The sequence below is a fragment of the Lontra canadensis genome, unplaced genomic scaffold (genome assembly GCF_010015895.1).
Source record: "Lontra canadensis isolate GAN:19392208 unplaced genomic scaffold, GSC_riverotter_1.0 scaffold76, whole genome shotgun sequence".
NCBI classification, from domain to species: domain Eukaryota; kingdom Metazoa; phylum Chordata; class Mammalia; order Carnivora; family Mustelidae; genus Lontra; species Lontra canadensis.
Genome location: NW_022631070.1, coordinates 5,859,940 through 5,887,372, shown reverse-complemented (window position 1 = coordinate 5,887,372; position 27,433 = coordinate 5,859,940). Strand labels below are relative to the sequence as shown.

Sequence of the window (27,433 nt, the reverse complement as noted above, 5' to 3'; positions counted from 1 at the left end):
TCGTAGAGGGAAACAAGAAGAATTTATTTTTATCTGCATCTCGTGTTGCCACAGGACCTAATTATGTTATTTTCTATTATTTTCTTCTCTGACGAAGCAGTAGAAAGAATTATTTTATTGGATGGCATCTTCCAGTCTTGAGTTCCAGGATTCTGTGATATTTTTTGTGTAGACATGAGCTTAAATCGCTAATCCCAGGTCTGAGTCACCTTGAACTTGTAGTGGCTGAAGGTAACAGATTGACTATTTGGACAGCAGGATGAAATATCAAGCATCAATGAAAAAACTGAAGTGTTGTTTCTAATTGATTTGTTACATAGTTGAACACTGTGCTAAAACCAGCCTTGATGTTCCAGTTCTTATATGTAGGTCTCACAGGGCCAAGATTATTTGAGCAGTAAGGCATTTGCAGTTTCTGTTAGTGGAGACAAAATTTCTCCTGATTCTCACAAACACTAACATTTCAAGAATTGTTTTGCAGAGTGTGGTAGAGGGAGAAGGAGAGAGGGACTGAACCTTTTTCAATTTTTTTTTTCCCCCAATGTTTAAGGCAATCATCAAATGCTTAAAAGATCGGGGGCTTTTCATCTTATTTACCTCGTCAGCCTTAATACCAGAAACAAGTAAGGACAACTTTTTTGAAAAACTTTTTCAGTATGTTCATTTTTGTTTTATAAGATCAACAGCCTAACTTCCTTATATGTTCATTCTGTGTAGATTTTAGAGATGAGCAGATGGGTCTGCGTGGGTTACATTTATTCCATCCATCCCTTCCAGCAGGTAAGGACACACACAGTCTGGGGGATATTTTTCAGTCTTCATCGTGACTTCTTAGCACCACTTGACGCTGCTAACTGTTTTCTGCTCTGAAGCCACTCTCCTTTAACCTCCCTGGGTGATCCGTCTTTATCTCCTCTGTACACCCAGCCTTTCCTCTGAGCTTCACATGCCCAAACTCAGGTGCCTGTTGACACATTCACTTAGATGTCTCAAGTGATCCTCAAATTCAGCACGCCCTGAGTGGAACTCCCTGTGAGTTAACAGCAGAAGCTGGGGGATTCGGTCATCACCATCGACCTAGCAGATGGGACCTGCACAGACACAGCTCCCTCTGTCCAGACGCCTCCTCTCCTTCCCCCTCGTCAGCTGAAGTTGAGCCCTGTGGGACCACAGATTGGCTCATGGGAGCAAAAAAATGTTACTCTTACAGTGTATAAATAGGTGTAACTGCGGTATTGAAATTTCAGAAGGCAGTCAGGAAACCAAGTCTGAAAGGGCTCTGCGGCAGGGGGAGGTAAGGACTAAAATCAGAGAAGCACCCCTTGAGCTTGTTACTCTGTCTGTCCGGTCCCCTTAATATCGCACTCTTGCTTCCTGCCACCACTCTTCCCTCAGTGCGACCTCCGGGCTTATCAGTAGTATCATTTCAGTATATCTTCGTATGATTATTTAATGTTTGCCTTTCTTGTAGTTTACTGTATCCCTATCACCTATGGGTGCCAGGCAGCTGAAAAATAGCAAATGTCGGAGCCCTTTTGACTCGGTCGGAAGTGCATAGGACTCTTGATCTCAGGGTTGTGAGTTCAAGCCCAGTGTTGGGTGTAGAGAATACTAAAAAAAAAAGTAAATAAGCTTAAAAAAAATAACAGATGTTTGCTGAACAAATAAGTGAAAGTAAATGAGTCACTTCTTTTTGTCCTATGAGGATATTTCCTTCATGTTTTATAATCACACTGTATATCTTTTTTTTTTTTTAAGATTTTATTTATTTATTTGACAGAGAGATCACAAGTAGGCAGAGAGGCAGGGGGTTGGCAATGGGGGAGGAAGCAGGCTCCCCACTGAGCAGAGAGCCCGATGCGGGGCTCGATCCCAGGACCCTGAGATCATGACCTGAGCTGAAGGCAGAGGCTCAACCCACTGAGCCACCCAGGTGCCCCCACATTGTGTATCTTTAAACACAAAGTTCTATGTAGCATTTATAAAGCTACAACCAATACAAAAATGTTTTTAAAGTTGATTTGTTAGAAATTGTGTTCAGTTACTCAAAGCAGAGAACGGTACTGTCCTGCGCATCAGTTTGGACGAAGACAGACATCACCAGGTGTAAGAGCATAACAGCAGCAGCTCTGCACCCTTCTCAAGCTCTGCTGTGTCCGCCGTCATTCCAGGGCTGCCTCAGTGCCTCTGACAGCAGGTCTGCGCGTAAGGGCTGCGCAGAGCAGATGGACTGAGACCTGGCTTTGCCCGTGCCCGTGGTCAGACAGCAGACTTCTGAGCTGCCTTCCAGCCCCAATCCCGCACTGGCATCCCTGCAGAGCAGAGAGCCTGATGCAGCGCTCGATCCCAGGACCCTGGGATCATGACCCGAGCCAAAGGCGCCACCCAGGTGCCCCCATCCTTATTTTTAAACATAACTTCCAGCCAAATGAGGAATACTGGTCCCCACGCCACCAACAGTGGCGCAGCACAGGGCTCCTAACAGTGCACAGTGGATGGTTGCACTACTCTGCTCACATCCTCCTCTGTGGTCCTTGAGATACGTGGGAGCATTCAAAGGTTCAGAGCCATGGGGAATTTTCTTTTAAAGATTTTTATTGATTTATTTGACAGAGACACAGCGAGAGAGGGAACACAAGCAGGGGGGAGTTGCAGAGGGAGAGGGAGAAGCAGGCTCCCCGCTGACCAGGGAGCCTGATGCAGGGCTCGATTCCAGGACCTCAGGATCATGACCCAATATGAAAGCAGGTGCTCAATGACTGAGCCACCCAGGCGGCCCCTGTGGTGGTTTTAAATGCATACTTTGCCTAGCAGACTTAAAAGTTCCTTTTCGTGGATTTGTTAAGTTTATTACAAGTTACTGTTTCCTCCTTGAAATACCTTCTTGAGATAACGAAGTTGTCTAGAAAAATACTACTTGATTTTGAACTGTTCTATGTAAGAACTTTTTTATATGTTTCCTTCACTTGTTACTTTTTAAATGATGAACTACTCAAAGGGATTTTTATTTTAATGTCTAGCTACATTTTCCTGTTTATTCTTATTTGCTCTTCTTTTCCTTTACATAATACAGGCTCAAGGTCAAGTGTATTCAGCTAGGACTAACTTGGTGTTTCTTAATTTTGCAGTTACTTTTTCTTTAAAAAGAGTGGCATGACTCAGTTCAGTTCAGTAAACATGAGGCCATTGTCTGTGTTTTTTTTTTCCTCAAGATTTTATTTATTTGACAGAGACAAAGAGCACAGTAGGCAGAGCGGCAGGCAGAGGGAGAGGGAGAGGCAGGCTCCTTTGCTCAGCAGGGAGCCAATCCTGGACTCAATCCCAGGACCCTAAGATCATGACCTGAACTGAAGGCAGATGCTAACTAACTGAGCCACCCAGGCCCCCCATCTCTCGGTTTTTTTGTTTGTTTTCTTTTTAATCTAAGAGTTACAGATGTCTTACCTTTCCTAGGACTTTATAAGCCACTTCCCAGTGACCTGACCTTTTCTCTTTTTTCCCCCTCTTACTATTTTCCTTTAGGTTATTGATTTGCTGAAAAAGTCACATTTCAGAGTGAGCCAAGGAAAGAGAGTGGAACACAAGACTAGTCAGTTTAGTTAACTTACTTTTTAAAAAAATGCTTATTTCATCTTAATGCCAATATTAACCATGAAATTTTGGGGTTACTTAAAGATTTTACTTTCTGTAGGTCAATAAGTTTGCATTGTAACTTTTTAAAAAGAATTTGAAGTTAGTTCAATAAGGTACAGATAAAATAAGACTGATTTTAAAAGCAGGAAATGAGCATTGAAAATACTTTAAAGCAAATCTGCGATGGCCCCTGAGCTCATGCCGGGCTCCTGGTCAGATGAGATGGAGCTGCCTTCCTCACTCTAACCCAGTGGTCACACCGGAATCACTCATTTTTGGCTCACGAGCATGCGTGCGTGTGTGAGAGTGATTTCATGTAAATAGATCCATATATTCATTAAATGTACCCATAGGTCTTCTATTAATTGCCAGTTAAGTTCCCATCTGAAACACTACCATATTTAACCATCCCATAGTCTTGTAACCTAAAGCATCTTCTTCCTGCATGCTTTTGTAAAATTGGAAAAAAAAAAAAAAAGATAAACTTGAGGTTTGAATGTCTGTGTATATGTTTTAGGGCTGAAAGAATTGAAAGGTGAAGATGACATCTCATCGAAGGTGACACCTATTATACCTGCCCTTAATTGTGCCCTGCTAGAAGCAAAGAAGTCATTTACTGAAGAAGGAGTCTGTCCAAACACATTAGTAAAGCGTAGTTTCCAAGAACTGTGCAAGGCAGACAAAGGCCCTCCGTTGACCGCTGCTTCCCAAGATGGAATTCAAGAGACTGCATTCTTTGGCCAACTGTCCAATGGCTTTGACTTGGTTCCTCCAGCAGAAAAGTGCCCTTTACAGTCTTTAACTCAGTTGAAGTCTTATTTTTCAGATCCCAGTGGGTACGTTTTGGAAGTGTCTGCTGCGTTAGATTTCTTGGCAGAGCGTCCTCAGTCCCCTTGCATCTCAGATGGAGTTTGTGATGCCGGGTTTTCTTTAGTTATGACTCCAGATCCTGAATTACTTGACTCCAAGGTAGAAGTAAGAAAAGAAACTGAAACCAAAAAGAATCCTGAAGAAACGTTTAAAGCCAGGCGGGGAGCTCTGGTTCCGTTAAGTGCAGCATCAAACCTGAGAGTTCAGCCTAAGAGAAAGGCAAGCACGCCGCCCGCTGTGCAGAGCAAAAGGGTGAACTTGTGCCGTCCCTTCCCCAAAAGAAATCCCGGCGGAGCGAGCAAGGGTTCGAGCTGTCTAACAACTCTCAAGTTAGTTAAAGGACCGTTGCTTCCCAAAAGAAAAAGAGGTAAGTACGGTTTCTGTGGGCTGTGAAATGATCATTAGTCGTAGCTGTAGTGCTCTCAGCACGGGTCCTGTCTGATGGTGTGCCCCCAGCTGGGCAGTATCGGGTAGAAGTTTGGTGGAAACACCAACGTTTCTCTCTGGGGGATTTGTGTACTTGAGAAGCACCGATCCAGATGGCAGATGAAGATCAAGAAATAGGAAAAACTGTTAGATACCTCAAAAGCGCCCTCACCAAAGGCTCCTGTTTCATTTGTGAAGTGGTTCCAGCCTTCACTCACTTGCTGCCGCTGCATTCTAGGCTGTGGCGGCTCAGTATCCGAGCTGTCCTGGGAAGAGGGATAAGGGTGGAAGGAGAGGGTCTTCAAAGATCAGGCTCCCCGAGCGCGGTGGGAAGTGATAACCAGTAGTTTGCGCTTGTGTAAAGAGGGAAATTGAATGCTGGACTCTCCAAACCTAAAGCAGCCTGGGGCAAGATTTCCTGTCCTTTGTGTGTTGTGTATCAGACTTAAAAATAGTCACCTGGATCCTGCCATAGACCTATTGAAATAGGCCTAGAGACCTGTATGTTGACACAGTTCTACAAATAGCTTGTTCCCCCCGTCAGCTGAGCGAGAACCAGAGTCTAGTGCCACTTAGTGTCTAGTCAGATGCGCCGAGGCAAACACAGCGCAGCAAACCACGTGATTCTGGCTTAGAGTCGTCTTAGCTCTGTGTAGTGTAGTTTGCTTAAAAGCAGGGAACCACACGCTTCGTGGCCCCTTACAGAAGGGGTCAACCCGCTGTGGCACAGGGCCCCCCAAGCGTTTACCTGTTGTCTCTGGCCACTGCACACCTGCTGGCAGACATGAGCAGCTGTGACTGAGACCCAAGCTGAAAGTGCATGATGGCAGGCCTCCGCAGAGAAGGCGTGCTAACCAGACGCATAATGTTTGGATTTAGAAATGTTGGTGTCTAAAGAGGAAAACATCAGAGCTATGTAGATCCTCAGGATTCTAGATAATCCAGTCTGTGCCCTGCGGTTTAACAGACAGTTATTTCTGGCTTACTGTAGCTTGAGAGATGAGGCGTGTATGTGCACTCGTACATGCGTGTGAGGACGACGGCAGGCACGGCGGCATAAAGCGGTGACTCAGACTGTACAGCTGCTTCCGAGTGCGCTCCCAGCCGGCCGTGCTGGGTTTCCACGGCGCACGAACCAGTTTCCTCTGAGCTGCCAGATAGTCTGTCACCAGCGTACATGTTATCACTGTCTCTCTAGTGTTTTTAGTTTCATCCCTGTAAGAAGTGTTTTATGTCATACAGTCTAGTGCGTGCAAAAACGTACATGATTCACTGAAACAAAAATTTCAAAGAACATTCACCCCAATCTAGCATTTTCTCTTAGTGCAATTTAGCATTTTCTCTTGTTTCATTTAAGAAAGGATTCTGGTTGCAACCCATTAAACTTATTTTACAGTCCACCAATGAATTGTGCCTGCAAGTTTGAGAAACATGGCATTGACTGATGCAAATGGTCCCTGTAGGGTCACCTCGTTCCATGTTTCTCTTTCCCTCCCAGACCTGGGTTGTGTGCGGTCTTCCCGCCTGTGCAGCTGCTAGGAGCCTCTCCTAGCTCTTGGTCCTCTCATCTTTTCTTTCTCTTCTCAGTTTAGTCTGAACTGTTTCCCTACTTGATTTATATTTTGCCTTTTTTGTGCTTAAATTTTTAGAAAATAGCTGGAGTAGAATGAGAAGTCTTAAAAATGAAACACATGTTGCTTTTTTACTTGTAATAGTTGAGTAGGGAGGACAGGAATTAGACCCGGGGAAGTGTACTACATTAAAGGTGTATGAGCTTTTTTTTTTTTTTTTTTTAAACACTCCTTTCTCAGTTTCCCAAAGGAATGAAATGAAATTGGTCTCTTTTCTACATTTCACTAACAGTCATCACACCTTACTGAACTAGTATCATGTTCCCTTTTCTCAATTAGAAATACAGTTGATCCTTGAACAACATGGACTTCAGGGGCACCAACTGACCCCCCATGCAGTAGAAAGATCTCTATAGCTTCCGTGCTCCCAAACTTAATTCCTGATGATCTCCTGTTAACCAGGAGCTCACTGATAATACAAGTCACTGGTTGACACGTACTCTGTATGTCTTATGTATTACACATTGTATTCTTACAATTATGTAAATTGGAAAAAAGAAAGTGCTATAAGAAAATAATAAGACGGGTTGCTCCTTGGATGGCTCAGCCAGTTAAGCATCCAGCTCTTGATTTCAACTCAGGTATGATCTCAGGGTCGGGAGATTAAGCCCTGCTCAGCAAGGAGTCCGCTTGAGATTCTCTCTCTCCTTCCCCTGCACCACGCCCCCTCGCTCTCACACTCTCTCTGTCTCTCAAATAAATAAAATCTTAAAAAAAAAAAATCATAAGGGGGGGTGCGCCTGGATGGTGCAGTCGATTAAGCGTGTGACCCTTGATTTTGGCTCAGGTCACAATCGTGGTCATGGGATGAGCCCCACGATGGGCTCTGCATTTAGTGCGGAATGAGTCTGTGTAAGACTGTCTCCCTTCCCCCTCTACCTCCCATCTCATTCCTCCACACACGCATATGCACTCTCTCAAATAATACATCTTTAAAAAGAAACTCAAAAGGAAGATAATACATTTACAGCAGTGTACTTAGATTTATTAAAAAGGAATCCATTCAAACCTTGTTGTTCAAGGGTCAACTGTAGTGTTTTCTGTACAACGTAATTTTAAAATATTTACGAACACTCGTGTGATACTTTTATTGATACCTTTGGGACTAAATTTTTTGGTGACAACAGCTGAAAGTAAGAAAAGTTTTCAAAGGGAACATATATTACCTTTTTTTTTTTAAACTCTTAAAAGGTTGAAACACTTTCTGTTGTTAAATTAGCAGGGTAGTTACGAGTTTTTTTCTTTGTACTTGCCTCCTAGCTGTTCTCTTCTGTTTGAGAAGCAAAGCGAAGCACATTGTAAGAGAGATGAGCCGTCATGAGAGACTTGTAGGGAGTTAAATCAGGTGAAGGCTTCTTCAGCGGACCTTCCTTTGTCTGCTCTGTAAAGATGATTTTTCCAGTGGTGCTAAGACGTGGGTATTTAGAAATAGTCAAGTGAAGTCTGGAAGTTGGTTCTTTATAAATATATAGTCTCTTCTCTGCAGTGCAGTTGCAGTTTCATCTACATTACCTCGTGGGAGCTGTGTTGTTTTCCATAAATTGAATTCTCCGCTCCCCAGTGCAGTGAACTACCTTCTTCAGCCTTCACCTGCCCCATCAGTCAGGAAAGATTATGGAGAACTTTTTTTCTTTAGTTAAGTCATGCCTTGTTTTTATAAAATTAGTACTTTGACATTCTTCTTCACCTGGCAGGCTATAGTCCGATGCTTAGAAAAATCCTATTCTTACATTCATCTGAGATCTTTTAACTCATGCTTTGTTTAAAAAAAAAAAAAATCTTTTAATGAAATACCCCAAATTTATATTTTCTTCTCTATTGCTGAAGTTACCCCCTCCCCGTGAAAACAAAAGAAGTCAAAGGAGAAGCTATTGCTGATAAATATTGGAGCCCCCTACCCCTTAAAACACAGTATGTTTTCTACATAAGGTGCTGACGTGCTGGCTGCACACTTTGTACAGACAACCAAATTGGATAGGAAAAACCAAGATGCTCCCATGTCTAATGATGCTCCAGTGGCAACGAATGCTAAAAGGGCAAGGAAACAAGAGAAATCTCCAGTCGAAACTGTTCCAAGGCCTAAGCCACCTGTGAAGAAATCTCCACAAAAGCAGAGGGTAAATCTAGTAAAAGGCATTCAGAATCCCAGAATCAGGAGGCAGCCACAACCTGGTAAGAAACACTTCCTTCGACTTAAACACGGCAGTGCGGCCTAATTGAGATCGCAAGATTGTGTATTGACATAATCTACAAACAGCTGAAATTTACCAACAGTTCCTGCTATTTCCTTGAGTTCGGACGCTAAACGGGCTAAGTAGGCGGGCTTCCTGTTGTAAATAAATCTGTTACGTGCAGGTTCAGGCCTTCACAAAATAGACCCTGCTTTTTTTTAGCTTGCATAAAGCCTGAATGTGAGCGGTCTACGAGAGTGTCAGGGTAGAGAGGCTTTCTTGTAACTAATTGCACACAGGCAGTAGCTGACAATATTTTTCTGGGCCATAATCAGTTAAAAAAGTAAAAGGTGTTGAGTTTGTGTGTCCAAAGGGAGTTAGAGATTATTGAAGACACTCAGTGATCCAGAACCCTGTGTTTGGTTTTAAAAGGCATTAGATTAATTTTAAAAGCAGTTTTACTTTCCTAGTCTTGCTTCAGTGAATAATAAAGTTTAGTTGTATGAATAAATGCCCGACTGCTCCAGTTCCGTATTTTCAACTGCCAGACGGAAAGCCCCGCTGTCCCCGTAGACTTCACCTCCCACGCAGATGCACGTGGCGTCCCTGTCCTATCTCCCTCGCATCTGTGTGGCCGTGCAGCGTGTTGCTTCCAGCCTGCGGCGTCTCTTACTCTACTTCTTCCGCATTGAGGCCTACTGGGTGCATGTGTGTGGTTTCTCTTGTTTTAACAAAATGTAATGTCCTCATACCTTTGTATACCTATCAATTTTCTGTCTAATTCTGCTTTCTCCCTCACCTATTTTTAGATTTTTAAAAAAACTCACGGTTAGTGGGAATTTAGAAAACATTGTTTTGCTGGGGTATGGTATTATGGATAACTGTGGTTTTTTCTGTTTCTTTCATATTGTTTTATGACAGAAGGATGTTGTGTGCGTTTTGTTTGGTTTTCGATGAGTGACAGTTTTCTTTAAGAGCTTGTCCTGTGATTTGAAAACCCAGTGTTAGGGTTTCGAGACACACACCTACCAAATGCAAACTCCACTCATCTCTTGGGAGGTTCATAAGGAGGCCTTTGCCCACACCTCCACACTTCCCCTCCTCCCTCCTGCTGTTTCTCTCGCTCACTCGGTGTGTCCCTGCCCTGCCCTGCCACGTACCCTGTGCTTCCCCACACGTGTCGCCCGGTTTCTGCTCTGTGCACTTGCCCTCCACCACATTCTGCACAGCGAGATCCTGCCTCCAGAGACCTTTCCCGATTTTCTGATCTTCACTCAGCTCTCTGTTTCTTTCGTTCCTTCTGGGTTTTTGAGAGCACTGTGGAACCAAGTCCATACTCCTCCCTACTCATTTGATGTGTCTTGGTCCTGTTTCCAACTGAATTTGTAATTTGATTACAAATGAAATTGTAAACATTATGAATGAATTTGTAAACATTATGAGCATAGATACACATATAAATGCCTGTGTGCTTAGCTGTGTCATTCGAATTATTTGTACCAAATTGGTACAAATATTTGTAGATACTTGTAGACTAATGGATTCATGGGAGGAATGCAGTTGGGTATTGGCAGAAAGGTGCGCCCAGAAAATGACAAGTTTTTAAAATATGTGTTCCGAATCAGGCTGGTTTGTATTATAAATGTCTGTATTTATTGTGCAGCCACATTCTGAGTTAAAATGTTAAGATTGCCACCTTTTAAATACCTTAATTTTTCTTTTATTTCTTAGTCACCTGTACTAATCTGTTTCATTTCTGATACTTCAAGTACAGAATTTAGAGAAAGCTCATTTTTGTTACTGAAACAAATGGTTTTCTGCCCTTTTTAAAGTTTTTAGCATAGCTTTTCTTTATTAAACTCTGAATTTTTTATATATTTTATTTGGTGTTGTCTTGTATTTTTAAAAAGAGATGATCAGTATTCTGTTTTTAACTGATTGAGAACTTCTAAGAAGTCAGTAATTCCGTGATTGACCTGAGACACACATTTGTTAAAATGAAGCCTTTTTCTTCAGTGTGGTGTTCTTTATATCAGGCTTTATTCATACATGATACCCCGTGGAGGAGCCATAATATTGACGACAATGGAATGTGATGAGTGTGAATAAACACATCAGATCACAAAATGGATTTTATGTTTCTAGTAGATCCGTGGGCTGGTGAGGTGATTCTCTGCTTTGGGTCATTCTTTTCTATGTAATCCCGTTGAGTTTTGCTGTTTTACATAAGCGGACAGTGGTTGATCACTTTTATCCTTCCCACCATACGCACACACCTTCTCATTCTGCTTGATGACCTCACAGGCCAGGGTTTTCTCTTTAAATGGATTAGTCATTGGCCTTTGTAGGCAGGTTAATAATTCATTTCCGACGTGCTGCCGATGTTATAAAGAAGAACACAGTTGGCTTTCCTGTCTGTGCACGGGCTGCAGGGAATCGATGCCTAGTGTTGTTGTGAACTTTGTCCTTCATGATAGCAGCGTCTCAGGAGGCCGGACTGACTTCCTGAGAATGCAAGTAGGCCCCTGTAGAAGGCTGGCTTTCTGCTCAAAGGCAGGTGGGTGGATTGGATCACCTGCAGGAAGGAGAATTATCGATAGACAAGGAGATTTGCTATTTGCAGACAGTGGGGAGGAAATATTTTCAGTACAGAAATTAAAGTTTTAGGTGATGAAATCAGTGATTCTGAATGAATGATCTTACGACTCTTCTGATTTTTTTATTTGTGTCATTACATGCTCTAATGAAACATCAATATGGTGAAAAGTTGTTTCTAGTTTGAACTTAGGTGATTTCTCTAACAGCACTTGTTAAGGGGCACGCTTTCTGAAAGTGTGTTAACATACGATATTATACAGTTCAAACTTAGAAATTCTTATGTTCTCATTACATTGTAAGCTCTCTAAGGACAGGCCTCTTGTTTTTTCTTCTTTTTTTTTCCCCTCTGTATATTTCTCTAGCTGAGCAGTGTACTTTGTATGTAGTTCAGCACCTGCCTTTCGGAAGGTGATTTCTTTTTAAATCAATATGCACAGTCCTTAAGATTTGTTCCCGTGGTAAATACATTACATTAGAACTGGCCGTTGGAAGAAACCTGTCTGATAGTAAAATCTCAACATATAATCTGTGTAACCTATCCAGAGGTGGTTCTTGAATATATTGACTTGACTTAACCCTGATTTTCACTAAGCCATAGTAGTAATATAGCGGAGAAAGTATATGGCCATCAAATGTTACATGTCTTTTCCTTTTATACTGAAGCAAAAGGAGAAGCTGGCTCACAGCTTCCATCAGAAATCTCGTCAGTTGGCCGGGAGGATGTTACTAGCACCGAGGCAGCTCCGATGGAGGACAGCTCAGTGGCTCCGAGAGATCTGCCTGAGAACTCCATGGTCACCTGTGACTCCCAAGCCCTGAATATGCTAGCTGACCTAGCACTGAGTGCCGCTACTTCTGCCACGCCACCGTCTGAGCCCAGACACTTGCCCTGCTCCTCTGAATCACCGCAAAACGATGCTTTGCTTTCTAAAGAACATTCTGTACGTGGTACATCTGACCATGAGTATCACAGAGGAGTTAAAAATCAAAAAGGTGCACTGTTACCTAAGCCCGCCTCTGAGAAGAAGAGTAGTCCAGCGTCCGACTGCCCTGTCAGCCAAGAGGAGGAGAGCTTGGCTCCCGCCAGTCCGTCCCCCGTGACAGTCCCATCAGCCCTTCCTGAGGAGACACTAGAAACTCATGATGCAAGTCAAAGCTCTTTTGTTGCTGTGGAACATTCCTATGCCCTGCTCCTTGCAGAGCATTCGAAGAGATATCTACAGCAGAGAGGGATCCCCAGCCCTGCCTTCGCCAAGAATGGCCCCAAAGGCCCTGAAGCGGGAACCCCAGTGGGGAAAGTGATGCCGTTCCGGCACCAGCAGAGCACCTCCCCGCTGCAGAAGCTGTGCGAGGACCCGGCACTCAAGCGCAGGAGTAGGCTGCTGTCCTCCAGCCTGAGAGACTCCCATTGCTCTCATACCGTGTTCAGCTGTGACGGCTCCTATAAGGTCACTTTCAAATGTGACACGGAATATGTATTCAGCTTGGACAGCAAATATACCAACAACCCCCTGGAGAAGACCGTCATCAGAGCGCTACATGGGTAGGTAGGAGGACGCTCCATGAAGTGGACATGATATTGGTGTTGAGATGAGCACAGTGGGGAGGAACCCTTGCGTCAGACCTTGGGGAAGAGAAGTACCGTAGTGAATCCGGTAACTCAGTGGTATCAGGCAGGCGTGGCTACTGACAACCGAGAAAATGACGCTGGTTTTGCCGCTGTCGGTGGTCCCATGGAGACCTTTTGCAAGCTGACATGGGCCCTGTGAACAGCTTTCCATTTCGAGATATTCCTACATAAGCTTTTGTGGTCTTTGAATTACAATATTTAAGTGAGATCTTAATGTAAAATCGTGAGATAGAGAAATACTTTACAGACTGAATTCTGGAAGAAACATTTCAAGATTTACTTCTGGTTGGTTAAGCCGGTCAGGTGGTTCTGAGTGAGCAGGTTCACATAGGTTGTTCTGTAAAGCCTTCAGGGGCGAGGCAGGGACAGCAGAGGGACTGGAAGCGCAGGCTTTGGAGTGTGGGCTGACGTGGCGGTTCGCGTAGGTTCTCCCACTCACCTGGCTTCTGTGACCTGGAAGAGGTTCCTGTGCTGCTTGGTCGTGACTGTGGGTACAGCTTATCTAGGGACCTTACTGAGGTGTAGATTGTGACTCAAGTCTGTTTGGGACAGGGCCTGCGAGTCTGCATTTCTAACATTTCCAGGGGATGCCAGTGGAGGATGGCCGTCCGTGGGGAACCCTTTGAGTACGGATTAGTAATAGCTACAGGTCAGGCTGCTGTGTGCCCGAGGGTTTTGCGCAGTGACTGGCGCCTGCTAGTAAGTGCTAGTCGTTACTGTTCGCAAGGAGCCTTGCGGCTGGGAATGGCACTCGGTTACCTCTCTGTGGAGTGTTCCCGAGGAGTGACTAAGTCGTATCAGACTTCTGTCCACGCACTGGTTACCAGCTTGCACTCACAGGAGCGCACATTTAACGTTCCCATCTACTTGGGGTCATTCCTTAACCTTCATCCTGCTTAACTGACGCCCAGCTCTGCGACCCTCTGACTCTTCTCGTTGGTGCTGCTAACACTTTTCCTGGGCCAATGGCCAGAGACGTTTTCTCCCTGTGTGGTTTCAGGAGATTTTCCAGGACTTTCGTGTGAAAGTAGTGTAGTTCTGCTGAATTGCCTATAGAGATATTTTAATTTTTAGACTTTACAGTTATTAGAAGAGACACACACAAATAGGAAAGAAATGAGTTGGCCAGGCTTGGCAGAAATGAGGATTTGGGTGGTTGCTGGAGCCATTATTCACATAATAGGTATATTGTGTCCAGACAGGGTTAGAGTGGAGTAAAAGAAAAATCATAGACCAGGACCCCGGAGACCTATGCTCCATTCGTGGCTCTACTGCGTAAGGGTTTTATGATCTAAAAGAAGTTACCTTTCAAAGCTCTGATTTCCAGTTCCCTCTTCTGCCTCTGTTAAGTGAGGGGATTAGATTCACTGTCGTTATTTGTTACATTAACCTCATTTTTATCTTATTCATTATTTCATGTTCATGTATTTTTAATATAAAAATGAGCACCTTTAAAACTAAGATTAAAATCACCAGTTTCAGTGAGTTTTTTGCATGTTTTCTCTTTCTTTAAAATCTCAGGCCCTGGAACGCTGACTTGCCTGACAACGTGGAGGAAGTGAAGCTTTTACTGCACATGTGGGTGGCTCTGTTTTACAGCAACCACAACAAAGTCCTCCGGTCATCCCGAAAAGTGGTAGAACACAGCAACCCAGCAAAATATGTGTCTATAAATAGCACATTAGAGTCTTTTGAATTCAGTGAAATCGAGGAGTCCTCCAGCGTGGAAAGATGTTCTGTAGACCCTCTGTTGGAGACCAGCGAAACTCCCAGAGGTCATGCTGCCGATGTGTCCCTCCCCGACACGGACTCTTTGCTTCCCTTCATGAAACCACCACCTGCAGGAGGCTTGGAGTTCTGGGTACAGAATGAACAGAAAGACAAGTTTGCCAGAGAAGGTCATCCAGATCCCCCAGAAAGCCAGAATTTCATTTATTCTTGTCATAACGAGGTAAGTAAAACCCAACACTCTATGTGCTGACATTTTTGAAGAAATTTCTCTTTTTTCCTTGATGTAAAATCACATTCAAAATGTGCCATTGTTTCTTTTAGGAGGGTGGATTCTCTATATCTATGTAAAGGATAAATAGTACCAAAAACTTAGTTTCCATAAATGTTGCTCTGGATTGTCTGCAGGTGGAGATTTTCTCCATCCTGACTGAAGAAGCAGACGTAGAAACAAACCATGGGGGTCACATGGGTCTGGGGCCAGCCATAATGGTATCACTTCTTAGCAGTATAATTTGGGGCAAATTACTTGTTCTCTCTGAGCATACTGTCTTATCCTTTAAAAGAGGTAAATAATACCTGTTGTTACTTAGAATAGTTTTTTTGTTTGTTTTTTGTTTGGGAGAGCAGGAGCAGGGTGGGGGGGGTGCAGAGGGAGAGGGAGAAGCAGACTTGCTACTGAGCAGGGAGCCTGACACAGGGTTTGATCCCAGGACCGTGACATCGTGACATCATAACCTGAGCCAAAGGCAGACGCTTCACTGACTGAGCCCCTCAGACACTGTAGAATAGTTTTTAAAGATCAAATGCAATAATAAATATTAGAAGTCTTTGATAAACCTCAAACTGAAATGGAATATTTAAAAATTATTTGTGAAAACAAATGCTGGAACAAAAAGTACAATGCCAGGCTTCCCTTGGTCTGTCAGTAACTATTTATAAATATGGAAAATATATTTTGTTTGCTCCATGGTTCTCAGCTAATGTTCAGCAACAGCAGATCATCACATTTTAACTGGAGCAGATACAAGAGTTGTGTCAAAAGTCTGTAAGGAAACGGACTGACAAAACATGGGCCTCTAAGGTTTCAGCATCCCTCTCTTCCAGAGTACTTTTGCCGTGGTTTGGGCCCTGCAGTGCTTGGTTTAACATTGAGTCAACAGCATTTCTGTACTTGGGATTACTTGGGGAATTGCGGGTCCAGGGGCAAGCCTCAGAGAGCCATGCTTGTCTTTATGGAAATGAAACCAGTGGCGTGCTGTAAGCCAGACACTGGTCTGCGCCTTCTGCTCACATGAGCTCAGTCTCACACAGCCTGATGCAAAAGGACCACGCCCCTCTCTCACAGATCAAGGAAACTAAGTCTGCTTCTCTCTCCCCCTGCCCGTTCCCCTGCTTGTGCTCTCTCTCTGAAATGAATAAATAAATACATCTTTTTTAAAAAAAGAATCTCGGGGTGCCTGGGTGGCTCAGTGGGTTAAGCCTTTGCCTTTGGCTCAGGTCATGATCCCAGGGTCCTGGGATTGAGCCCCAGGTTGGGCTACCTGCTCCGCAGGGAGCCTGCTTCCTCCTCTCTCTCTCTGCCTGCCTCTCTGCCTACTTGTGATCTCTCTCTGTCAAATAAATAAATAAATAAAATCTTTTAAAAAAATAAAAAAAGAATCTCTACCTTAGAATAAGAAAATAAAGTTTAGAAGACTGTTTACTACCCGATAAAGTATTTTTTGTTGTTTTAATCTGTAATTAGCTATCATCATTACTAATTCTAGAAATGGTGTTTTTGCAAATGTGAAACCAAGTATTAAGAAGTAGAAAGAGAATTAAAATTAATTTTTGTAACATATACTTGAGTTTTTTCCCATCACCTCCTTGGCCACTATGCCTGTACTTGAAAGGCGTGTGCACAGGCACTATCCCCTGCACCTTCCCCACATGGGCGTACTAGGTGTGCAGAACACCCCAGCACCACAGGTGTGAGAGACCATTGACATGTTGCTCTTAGTCATGTGTTTGATTCTGTGTATGAATAAAAAGAACCAAATAAAATAAAAAGTTCTTTATGTTTAAACACATTATACTTCACAATAGTTAAAAAAAGGAAGTATCAGGGCGCCTGGGTGCCTCAGTGGGTTAAGCATCTGCCTTTGGTTCAGGTCATGATCTCAGGGTCCTGGTATGGAGCCCCGCATCGGGCTCTCTGCTGAACAGGGAGTCCTCCTCCTCCTCTCTCTCTCTGCCTGCCTCTCTGCCTCCTTGTGATCTTTGTCAAATAAATAAATAAAATCTTTTTAAATAGTGTCCGTACACACACAGGAAGCTGGTGACAATTTGCATTTCACTAAGTCTGCAGGCACGGTGAGATTGGCAGCCACGTTGTGACTGAAGGATCACGGGAAGGTTTCAGAATGACTCTTACCATCAAGACTTTCCTGTGCTTTGTGTCTGGTCAGTCAGTTCCTCTTAAAATGGAGTCTTCGCTCTACCCTGCCATGTATGTGGGTCAGTGCCTTTCTGTAAGATAGAAGGTCTTTTTTTTTTTTTTTTTTAAAGATTTTATTTATTTATTTGACAGGCAGAGATCACAAGTAGGCAGAGAGGCAGGCAGAGAGAGGAAGGGAAGCAGGCTCCCCGCTGTGTAGAGAGCCAGATGCGGGGCTCGATCCCAGGACCCTGGGATCATGACCTGAGCCGAAGGCAGCAGCTTAACCCACTGAGCCACCCAGGCGCCCCAAGACAGAAGGTCTTTTTAACAGACTTGAAGCCCAGGTCTTGACTTTCAGCATGATCGCCTGAAGGCGTGGCAGGAAATCTGTGACCAATAATGTTCCAAAAATTACAGGTGTATGGTCAGTGATGATCAGTCCATTTTATCATATTCTGGACAAGACCATGCTTCAGCCTTAAAACAGCCTGTTCATGAGGTCATTGGAATGTCCAGAGATTTTCTGCTAATGTTTAACCTAAATCCTTCCTGCAGTCCTTTTGGTTCAGTTCGGCAGTGCAGGCTGCACTGTTTTCTGTTGTTCAGTTGAGTAGGAGGCACTAAAACGAGACCTGACCTCCAGTTACAAGCAAAGAAGATGGCTAAGGAGTAGATCTTTATTTGCCAGAACGGAGGTTGACACCTCGGAAGAACTGCCGATCAGTCCTCCTTCATACAAGGGATCCTAATTTACTTTTCCTCATGGGAAAGTTCCAGATGGCAGTGTATTTTATTCTGATTGAAAGCTGGTGTTTAAGTTCTTGGCTTTAAAAATTATCTTTTAATCTTAAAAAGAAGCACTTAAAACTGAGTCGTGTTTTCTCTAGTACTGCATTTCTGCATCAGGCGGTGTGGTTAGCAAACAGACTGCACTTTCAGGTCTTTGTACTGTCATTGGTCTGGCAGCTTTTCTTCCCAAAAGGCAATTGAAAAAAAAAAAAGGCTATGCAGTTGAAGGTTTGAAGCTCTCATTTGTGTGTATATTTATTTAGAGAAAAATTCCTATTTGGGGCTCTCTTTTCCTAAAAAGAGAGCAATTTGCTTGATTTCTACCCTGTGGTAGTCTTTGAAATTAGAAGATTCGAAAGAACAAACTGACACTGATTCTCGTCCACTCTGTTCTTCTCCACACATAAACGTGAAAAAAGAGTCTGTTTGACTCTTGATTTTTCTTTTTGTCATTTCAGATTATTGGGAAAGAAGCTGAACGAGGCCCATCAGATAAGCTGGAGACTTCCAATCTTGTTCTTGCTGGTACTGGAAGTACCCAAACTAATGGACCTGCCATTCCTGGCGAAGACAAAACCTTTGAGCCACTTGATAGCACAGGAGTGATTTACAGCGATACGGTCACACAGACCACATTCAGCAGGACTTACGATGGGCTTGGTGGTCCGCCAGTGATCTGTCAGAAATCTGCTTATGGCGCCCTTGACAGTGCGGGGGATGTCTTCCATGCAGCGGTGCAAACAGAACCCAGTGCTCTCCAGGGCCTCATCCGGCAGAGTGGCCCCCTGAGCGGAGACTGTCAGCCTGCCCTGGAGAGGAAGGATGATCCAGAGTATGTGATGATTAATCTGGAACCAGTTACCTTCACTTTTGAAAAAAATACCTACGTCCCAGTACAGACAGACGTCGTAAATACAGCCTTTCATCCGGAGTGGATTACACCAGTGTCACCTGCCGGGAGTCTGAGGCGTCCTGCATCTGCTTTTGAAAAGGCACAAACACAAGGCCTTAGGGACGGTGCCTCTCCCACAGTGTCCAAGCAGAAAGGTACTAAGTACCTTTGCGCCTCCTCACTCAGCAAAGAGGTACCTGCAGAAGAAATGTGTTCGCTGCGAAAAGAGATTCCCGTTCCATCTGGCAGCTCGGTGGTGGCGGAGGCGTTGTCATCCGTTGAAGGTTCTAATTATCCGTCACCCGGAGAGGAGACGAAGCCCTCTCAAGAGCTTTTCCTGCACACACCGAGTCTCCTTGGCATATCTGCGGAAGAGATCATAGAGCCGTCCCAGGTGGAAGACGCGGTCTCGCCAGCCACCTCTGCCGCCTTGGGACACGGTTCCGCGCGTGACCGCGCTCCGCCGGCGGGTGGCACCGCAGACGGCTCCTCAGAGCCCGTGCGTGACGGGCACGGGCTGAAGAGTGAGCAGAGGAACTTTGAATCTTTTCGTACTGCCTTTACCAAACAAACCGGCCTCTCGGGGAGCAGAGAGGAGGCCAGCCTGGAGTTCTCAGAGGAGGATTCCGACATCGACCTCACTCTCACGATATCGCCGCCCACCAGCCCCAGAGAAGAGGTCCCGGCCGGGGGACCAGGGGAGGCCCCCATGGCAAGTTTGGAACTTCAGGACGCGACTGAAGAGATCATTGGGCCAGAAGAGGTGACTCTCCTAGAAGACCCAGAGGTAGATTCTGCGAATTATACCTCCATGTTCCCTACGATGCCTGAGAATGCGTTAGAAAGTAAGGAGAGAAAAGGTGATAATTTACAAACCGTTACCTTAATACTTTCTAAAGAAACTTGCGCCCTTGGGATCGCAGAGGAGGTGAATGTCACCTCAGACTTTCCTTTTGCTTCTTTAATTGAAGAAGTGTCACCAGCTTCCAGTCCTGACCGCCAAGATCCAGTCGAAGCAGCACATCGACCTCAGGCCTTGTCTCTGTGTGGTCTGCAGCTGGCCAGTACACTGGGTGAGGGAAATGACAGATTCTCCCGGATCGAGTCTGTAAACTTGGCCTTGACGGAGAAAGAACATTCTTTTGTTGGTCCTACTCATCCGGTGGGACAAGATAACTTACGTGGAGTACAACAGATGCAGCTCTGTGCTGAGATGCCTGTCGTAGGAAGCAAGCATCCAGAAAGAAGAGACGGCTGTCTGACCCTGCCTGGTGAACTAACTGAGGAGATTGGCCCAGGGGAGCATGGCGAGGGTTTCTCTTTCTCAGAAAAGCTGCCGTTCTGTGCTGCGGAGCTGAGCCAGCCTGCCTCAGCGGCCAGATGCGGAGAGGATGTCAAGCTTTCTCCAGAAAAACTGGTGCCATCAGGAAACCCACTGCAGCCAGTTAGCGTACAAAACAGGAATTTCAGTTCTCTTGTCTTGGAGACCAATGAGCCTCCATGTAGTCCTACGAAGATGATTGAAAATAAGTCTTTGGCGGACACATTTGTTTCTACAACTGCTCCAAGTGGTACAGTGAATGTGGCACTAAAAGAGCAGACCGGCCCTGAAAGTACTGGGAATCATCTCTTCAGCGGTGGTGTGAAGACAGATGAAGGCCTTTACCTGCAGGCTCGGTCCTTGAGCTCTTGCTCAGCTGGCGGGGCTGATACACAGACGCGTGGGCACTCAGAGAGCCCCAGACTGGCTTTTCCCTCCGATGGGGCTGCCTTACCCCACTGTCCCAGACCCACGGACACAGAGACCGGGCTCCAGACACAGGAAATCTCAGTGGTCAAAATGGCCAGTTTGCTTAAGAATAGTGATGCTGAGGCCAGGTTCCATGAAGAGGCCACAGATCTAGGAGGTGTTGACTCCCAGTCTAGCGCCACATCTCCGGAAGACAAACCAGACACAGTTCATGTGCTGCAAGATAGGGCAGTGTGTGAAACTAAAGATGTGCTGGATGCTGGGCTTTTCCCCATGTGTGTACCTGTGGATTCATACCATAAAACAGCCGTCACTGGTGAAAATACCGTTGTTCCCCCGACTTGTGCCCCTCTTGTTTGTGGAGTCTCTGAAGAGCAGACAGCAAGTCAGGGCTCTGGTGAGGGGCTCAGAGCCGAGGAGGACTCGGGGACCGTGGGTAGAGACGTGGATGTCAGTGTGAATTCTGAGATCCACTATGAGCCGCTTTCTGGAGAGTCGGATCAGGACTCTTGCGGGGGCTGTAGAAATCCCAAATCAGAGGTAGAGAGTTCCTGCCCTTTGAGGTGTAGTCAAACCAAGAAAGAAGAAGATACTTCGAAAGATGATTATGACTCTTTCCCGAGCCTAAACAACAGTGATAATGAAGAGTGGGGCTACTCTCCCCCTGCCCCAGGGCTGGAGACGGGCACTGCTCCCAGACACTGGCTCTTTGGGTTCAAGAAAGAAGACAGGTATGTGCCCTCGTATATCCAGATCCGAGACCTCCGCGGCATCCCCAGGACTTATGCTAATTTCACCGTAACTAAAGAGCTGACAGATACCACGAGAACTTTGCACAGCCTGAGGCGGCACCCCAATTTCACTGCAAAGTGTGGCTTGCTCAGCTCCTGGACAAACACCTGGCAGGTGGCCGATGACCTCACCCAGAACACTTTGGATCTGGAGTATCTGCGTTTTGCACATAAGCTAAAACAAACGGTGAAGAAGCGAGATTCTCAGCCTTCTGCCTCCTCCACCAGTGTCTTCGCAAAGGAGGCCCCTCTCCAGATGGGTGCTGGAGCTTTCCCTCTGACAAGAGTCCCCGAGTCCCCGGCTCTGCAGCTCGCGTCCCGGAGCCGGAGTCCCCTTGTGGTAACGGTGGCGCACTCGTGCGCCGGGCAGCAGAGCCCGCGCGGGAGAGGCCGCGCGCCGGACAGTTGGGACGGTTCTTCCTTGTGGAGGGAGGGCGGCGGCCCCGGTAGAAAGCCGCGGGCAGATTCCGAGAGAAACCAGGCGGCTTCGTTCCACCTCAACAGGCTGAGGTACAACACCAGTTTCAGAGAATCCCGGAACGATATTTCACTTATCCTCAGCGAGTACGCCGAGTTCAACAAGGTGGTGGCGAATAGCGGGCCGGCGCTTTTCCCGGACAGGGAGTGCGGCGGGGCCCCCGGGGAGGCCGCCCCTCGCGGGCCGCGCGCCGCCTTCCCGCAGGCGGCCTCCTACGAGGACCTGGTCGCGGACCTGTGCGCCAGCCTGCACGTCAGACTGATGAGCGTGGTCAAGGCGGCCTGTCGGAGCCCCTGCCTCTTCTACCTCGCGGAGACCGAAGACCCGTCGTTCTCTGTGAGAACAAAGGTACGGTGCCCGTCGCCTCGAGCGCGCGCGACCCCCGTCGCCGTCCGACGTGGTCTCAGAGCTCACGGGTCCGCATGCTTGGCTCCAGAGAGAAGTGACAGGAAGGGGCCTTGGGGTCTGACAGCCCCGTCCTCACCCGCACACTGGCTGCTCCGCCGCAGAGGTCCCGGGCCCCCTGTTGGCCCGGCGCCCGCGTCACCTGTGCTTGTCGTGTCTCTCCGTTTCCCTTGTGATCTCTTCTGACCTGGACAGTGTGGAACAGTGTAGGCCAGTGACGTGAGAGTTTGCTTTGCTTCGCGGGCATCTCCTGTTGCTGCGGGATTTATGCATTTTAGGTGAAAACAGCCACGACGCTGTTCTCCTCAGTGCGTCGTAGGAGGCGGCACACGCCGCTGACTTGTCCCATCGCGGTGTAGTCCTGTCTTTCGTGTGAAGATGGTTCCTGCCAGGTTCCTCCGCCTCCAATGTAAAGTTCATAAATAACTTTACGTTAATTAATTATAAGGGAAGTATTGTTTATAATAATATATTAATGGTATAATAATATAAATTTATCATTTATTCATAATTACTAATGATTATTTGCGGGTGGGGAGGTAGACTAGGATATATATAAATACCCTATTCTTCATCGGACTTTCACCCCCTTGGGTTAATACCATTGACGATTCTTGCCTAAAGCAGCTGCTAATATGGTGGGGGTCGAATTCCATCTTCCTCGCACGTTATTAGTGGGCGGTATGCAGGGGAGAGCTTTCCCGTCTCCCCCACTTGCTTATTGATACCCCGCGGACCCGCGCTCCACGTTCGTTTACTCGGAGTTACCGTCCAGGCCCTCGTGTGTGTCCATCGCAGGTGTCCTAGGTGTCGCAGGTGTGCTCCCTAACCCCACCTCCCAGCCTTCCCCGCCGGCCACCAGGAGTGTGTTCCCTGCAGCTCAGAGTCTGTTTCTTGGTTTGTTTCTCTCTTTTTTTTTCCTTTCCATGTTTGTTTTGTTTCTTAAACCCCACATATGAGTGAGATCCTGAGCTGCTGCTACTTCTCGGATGGATTCGCTTCACTCAGCGTAACAGCCTCAGGCTCCCCCGCGTCGTGACCGTGGCCAGATTGCACGGTGGAGTCGTACACCTGTGACGTGTGTCCACACAGCCCTTCACCCGTTCACCGGTCCCCGGATGCTTGCGCTGCTTTGGAATTTGGCTGTTGGAGATAATGGCGCAGTAAACATAGGGTGCACGTGTCCCTTTGACTTAGTGGGTTTGTGTTCTGTAGGTTAATACCCAGTGGTGAGATTGCTGGATCGGAGGGCAGTCCTAGCTCGAACTGTCTACGGAGCCTCCTTACTGTCTTCCGGAGTGGCTGCTCCAGTTTGCGTTCCCACCAGCAGGGCACGAGGGCTCCCCTTTCTCCACATCCTCGCCGGCACTTTTTTCTTGTGGGGTTATTTTTTAAGGTTTTTATTATTATTAATTTAATTAATCTCAACACCCAATAAGGGGTTCAAACTCGCAACCCCAAGGTCAAGAGTTGCACAGTCCTCCTGCTGAGCCAGCCAGTCACCCCTCTTGTGTTGTTGAGTTCAGCCATTCTGGCGCGTGTGAGGTGGCATCTCCTTGTTCTGATTTGCCTTGCCCTGATGGCGGGTCATGTTGAGCATCTTTTCATGGGTCTGCCGGCTCTGTAGGTCTTTGGGGAAATTATTGTTTATACTTTCTGACCATTTTATACTTGGATTATTTGTTTTTTTGGAGTGTTGAGTTTGAGAAGTTCTTTATATATTTTGGATACTAGCCCTTTGTCAGAGATGTCATTTGCAAGTATTTTCTCCCATTGAGTAGGTTGCCTTTTAGTTTTGTTGATTGTTTCTTTCATTGTCCAGAAGCTTTTTATCTTGAGGTAGTCAAAATAGTTTGTTTTTGCTTTTGTTTCCCATGACGCAGGAGATGTGTCTATGAAGAAGTTATGACTGATGTGAAAGAGGTTACTGCCTGTGCTTGCTTCTAGGTTTTCTTTCTCTCTTTTTTCTTTTTTTCTTCTGTTTCAGAAGGTCTCATATTTAGGTCTTTAATCCATTTGGAATGTGTTTGCGTGTGTGGTGTAAGAAAGTGGTCCAGTTCATTCTTCTGCATATGGCGGTCCAGTTTTCCCAGCACCATTTGTTGAAGAGACTTTTTCCCACTGAATATTCTTTCCTGCTTCGTCGAAGATTGATTGATTATATAGTTGTAGGTTTATTTCTGGGTTTTCTATCCTATTCCGTTGATCTGTGCGTCGGTTTTTGTGCCAGTGTTCTGTTGTTTTAATCACTGCTGTTTTGTAATGTAACTTGAAATCTGGAATTGTGATGCCTCCCGCTTTGTTTTTCCTTTTCAAGATCGCTTTTGGCTGTTAAGGTCTTCTGTGGCTCCGTGGTTCTTCGTTGGAGTTCTGGGAGCAACGCTGTTGGTATTTGATAAGGATTGAATTAAATGTGTAGATGGCTTTGGGTCATATGGACATTTTAACAGTATTTGGGTCCTTCACTATTTATGGTAATGCCCAGATTGCCCCAGACCCAGCCAGTGGGAGCCCTTCATAGGGACTTCTGTGTCCTTCTGGCAAGTCCCCATCATTGTTTGGATCTTTATCCTTTCTTCCTTTGTGGTACGACTCGATGTTCAGATTGACCTCCTGCCTTCCTTGGCCCAGCCTTAAAATCTGCCATTTCCCTACGGAGTGTGGATTCTTTTACGGGAGGAACAGCATCCGGAGTCAGTAGCTGGGCCCTGGGTGAACCCCGTGGCACTAGGTGTCACTGCCTCTCGGCCCTCCCAGCAGCAGGAAAGCTGTGGATGTGTTCACAAAACTGAAACGCGTGCACCTGCATCCCCGGGTCCAGTCCAGCACCAGGAGGCTTGTCTTGGCTCCCTTTGCCGGAGGAGCAGCTCACCCCCTGCATCAGAAAGCCGGCTCCCGTCATCCCAGACACGTCCGCCACCCTGCGGCTACTCCCCCTGCTGACCTGCACCTCGCCCCCCACTGCCCCCAACGCCCCCCTCTTCACGGCCTGGGGCACCCACCCAAAGCGGTCCCCAAACACACCGCCTCCCTCAGCCCTCCTCACTCGCAGCAGAAGCTGGTTCAAAGGACAGCAGTCCTTCGTACACGCTCTCTCGAGTCCCGGCGTGTGGGGGAGGGAAATCGGTGCGTTCCTGTCCTGATCCTTGCAGCCAGTGTAAACTGTCGTGTAAACTAACGAAAACTGCCGAACACCGATAAAAGCAGCCAAATCAGCGCCAGATCAGCAGGCCGGGACGGGCCTCGGCCAGGGCAGGGACTCGGGCGCTGATGTGGGGGCAGAGGCCTAGTCAGGAAGGTCAGGGCCTTTTTCTTAAGGTGGCGATGCTGGCCTCTGGTACGAGGTGTGGACAGCCAGACTCCATAAGTGTCGTCGTTCTAAACGTTTGCCTAGATTTGTTTCAGAGTTCGCTTATGTCAGCACCTCCGAGGAGTCCAGAGTATCTGTCTTGTCATTAAGTGTCGCTTGGCAAACCCACGCATGCTGAATTACTAACAGTAAACATCAGGAGGTGTTTGTGACCGTCACCGTGGCAGGGCGCGGTAGGGGAGGCCAGTTCTGCGAGTGTGAGGCTCTGGAAGGCGACCTGGTGGCAGCTGCCTGGTGGCCCTGTGGGCCTTTGTGGGGCAGGCGGGGGGCAGTGGGCGGCGCGCGGCCGGCGGTGCGGGGGCATCACGCCCGCTGTCTGGAGCTGTGGCTGGAGGTGTGCACGGGCTGCAGGTCCCGAGGCCCTGAGCCTCGCCTGAGGTCGGTGGGGAGGCCCTGAACAATACTTGTTACAGGAAAATAACGTCCTGTTCATGTTGGAGAGCGAACTCTGGCTGCAGTGTGGGGAAAGGACTGGAAACATGACCACTGAGGGGCTGGCGCGGGACGCTGCGGTCAAACACGTTGTCTACTCTGCGATGGCCCATGGCTCCTATTTTGTGCCATTGAAATGATTTTAGATTATTGAAAGTCAGATTCTTACTTCCCATCAAGGATCCTTCGGTTTTCCAAGGTTGGTCTTTGTTCCAGTCTCCGTGCCGCTGTGGTATGCCGTGGAGTCAGAAACAGTGAAGCGTGTTTTTAAGTGCTTGGCCTCTGAAAGTAACTTAAAAATGAATTGGGTTTTTTTTGCCTTGAACTGAAGTTAATTTTGTTTGGCTGATGACATGTACTGTGCCTTGACCGGTGCTGAAATACGTCCAGGGTCAACTCCGTAGCATCAAAGCCACAGTGAGCGAAACACCAGGTGTTTCCGAGCCGTTCACGCCCCGACAGAGCGAGGGGGTGCGGGATCCCGCGCGGGACAGGGAGCGGGATCGCCGGGCTCCGTTCGCACAGTGGCGGGACCTGGGGTGCCTCACGACCCTGTTTATCCTGTGGCTGCTGCTTACGACACAAAATAACAAAGTTTGTGCAAAGGTGAAAGTCACTTCAGGGGACGCCTGGGGGCTCAGTGGGTTAAGCCTCTGCCTTCAGCTCGGGTCATGATCTCAGGGTCCTGGGATTGAGCCCCGCATCGGGCTCCCTGCTCAGCAGGGAGCCTTCTTCCCCCTCTTTCTGCCTATTTGTGATCTCTGTCTGTCAAATAAATAAATAAAATCTTAAAAAAAAAAGTAATCTTCAAGTGAGAAGGGGACCCGGTATAAAATCAGCTTTGGAATAAAGAACTAGCAAGGTAATCTAGAGCAAAGTATTTTTAAAAACCACCCTGGACAAGTTTTGCGTCCCGGAGAGGCCGGAGGCATTCAGGGGAGACAGGAAGTCAGGCCCCACCTCTCTGTGAGATGACGCTGCGGGAGGTCCGCTGTGACTGCAGGCACGTGGCAAGGGTGTTGACCGTCTCAGAAAATGTATTCATTCACGTAGTTTATTGCTAAATTAAGTCAGAGCTGAAGATTTATATTTAAAATGTTTCAGCGGGCTCTTTGTTAAAAGATCTGGAGGAGTTTCTTTGAAGATATGTTGCCATGTGTTTGAGCGAAGAAGTGAAATAATCAAGTTTGAGTCGTGTTGAGTCCAGGGGAGGTGACACGGTACTTCCACAAAGGGAGTGACAAGTGTGGTCTGACACCGTGTTCCCCCGGCAAGGAGGAACATCAGGGAGTGCGGCGGAAACCTCCAGAACCCTTCAGACGGAAGCAACGGAGGCATCACGAAAGGGGACAGAGGGAAGGACTGTGTCTCTGCTAACGTGCTGAGGCCACCAGTCAGGCCGGCGACAGGCGGGCGG

At 46.7% G+C, this 27,433-nt stretch overlaps 1 protein-coding gene across 2 annotated transcripts in view; it reads left to right on the top strand.

Moving 5' to 3' along the window:
* TASOR2 (transcription activation suppressor family member 2) overlaps positions 1-27,433 on the top strand; it is a 65,122-nt gene that overhangs the window by 32,394 nt on the left and 5,295 nt on the right. The window contains exons 13-19 of one of the 2 annotated variants that reach the window (XM_032881655.1): positions 551-623; positions 718-780; positions 4,151-4,870; positions 8,490-8,732; positions 11,993-12,872; positions 14,481-14,910; positions 18,357-22,157. In XM_032881655.1, the coding sequence (XP_032737546.1) occupies positions 551-623; positions 718-780; positions 4,151-4,870; positions 8,490-8,732; positions 11,993-12,872; positions 14,481-14,910; positions 18,357-22,157 (6,210 nt within the window). Of the gene's footprint in view, positions 1-550; positions 624-717; positions 781-2,539; positions 2,560-4,150; positions 4,871-8,489; positions 8,733-11,992; positions 12,873-14,480; positions 14,911-18,356; positions 22,158-27,433 lie in introns of those variants that run through there. The other variant, XM_032881656.1, reaches the window with a different exon arrangement.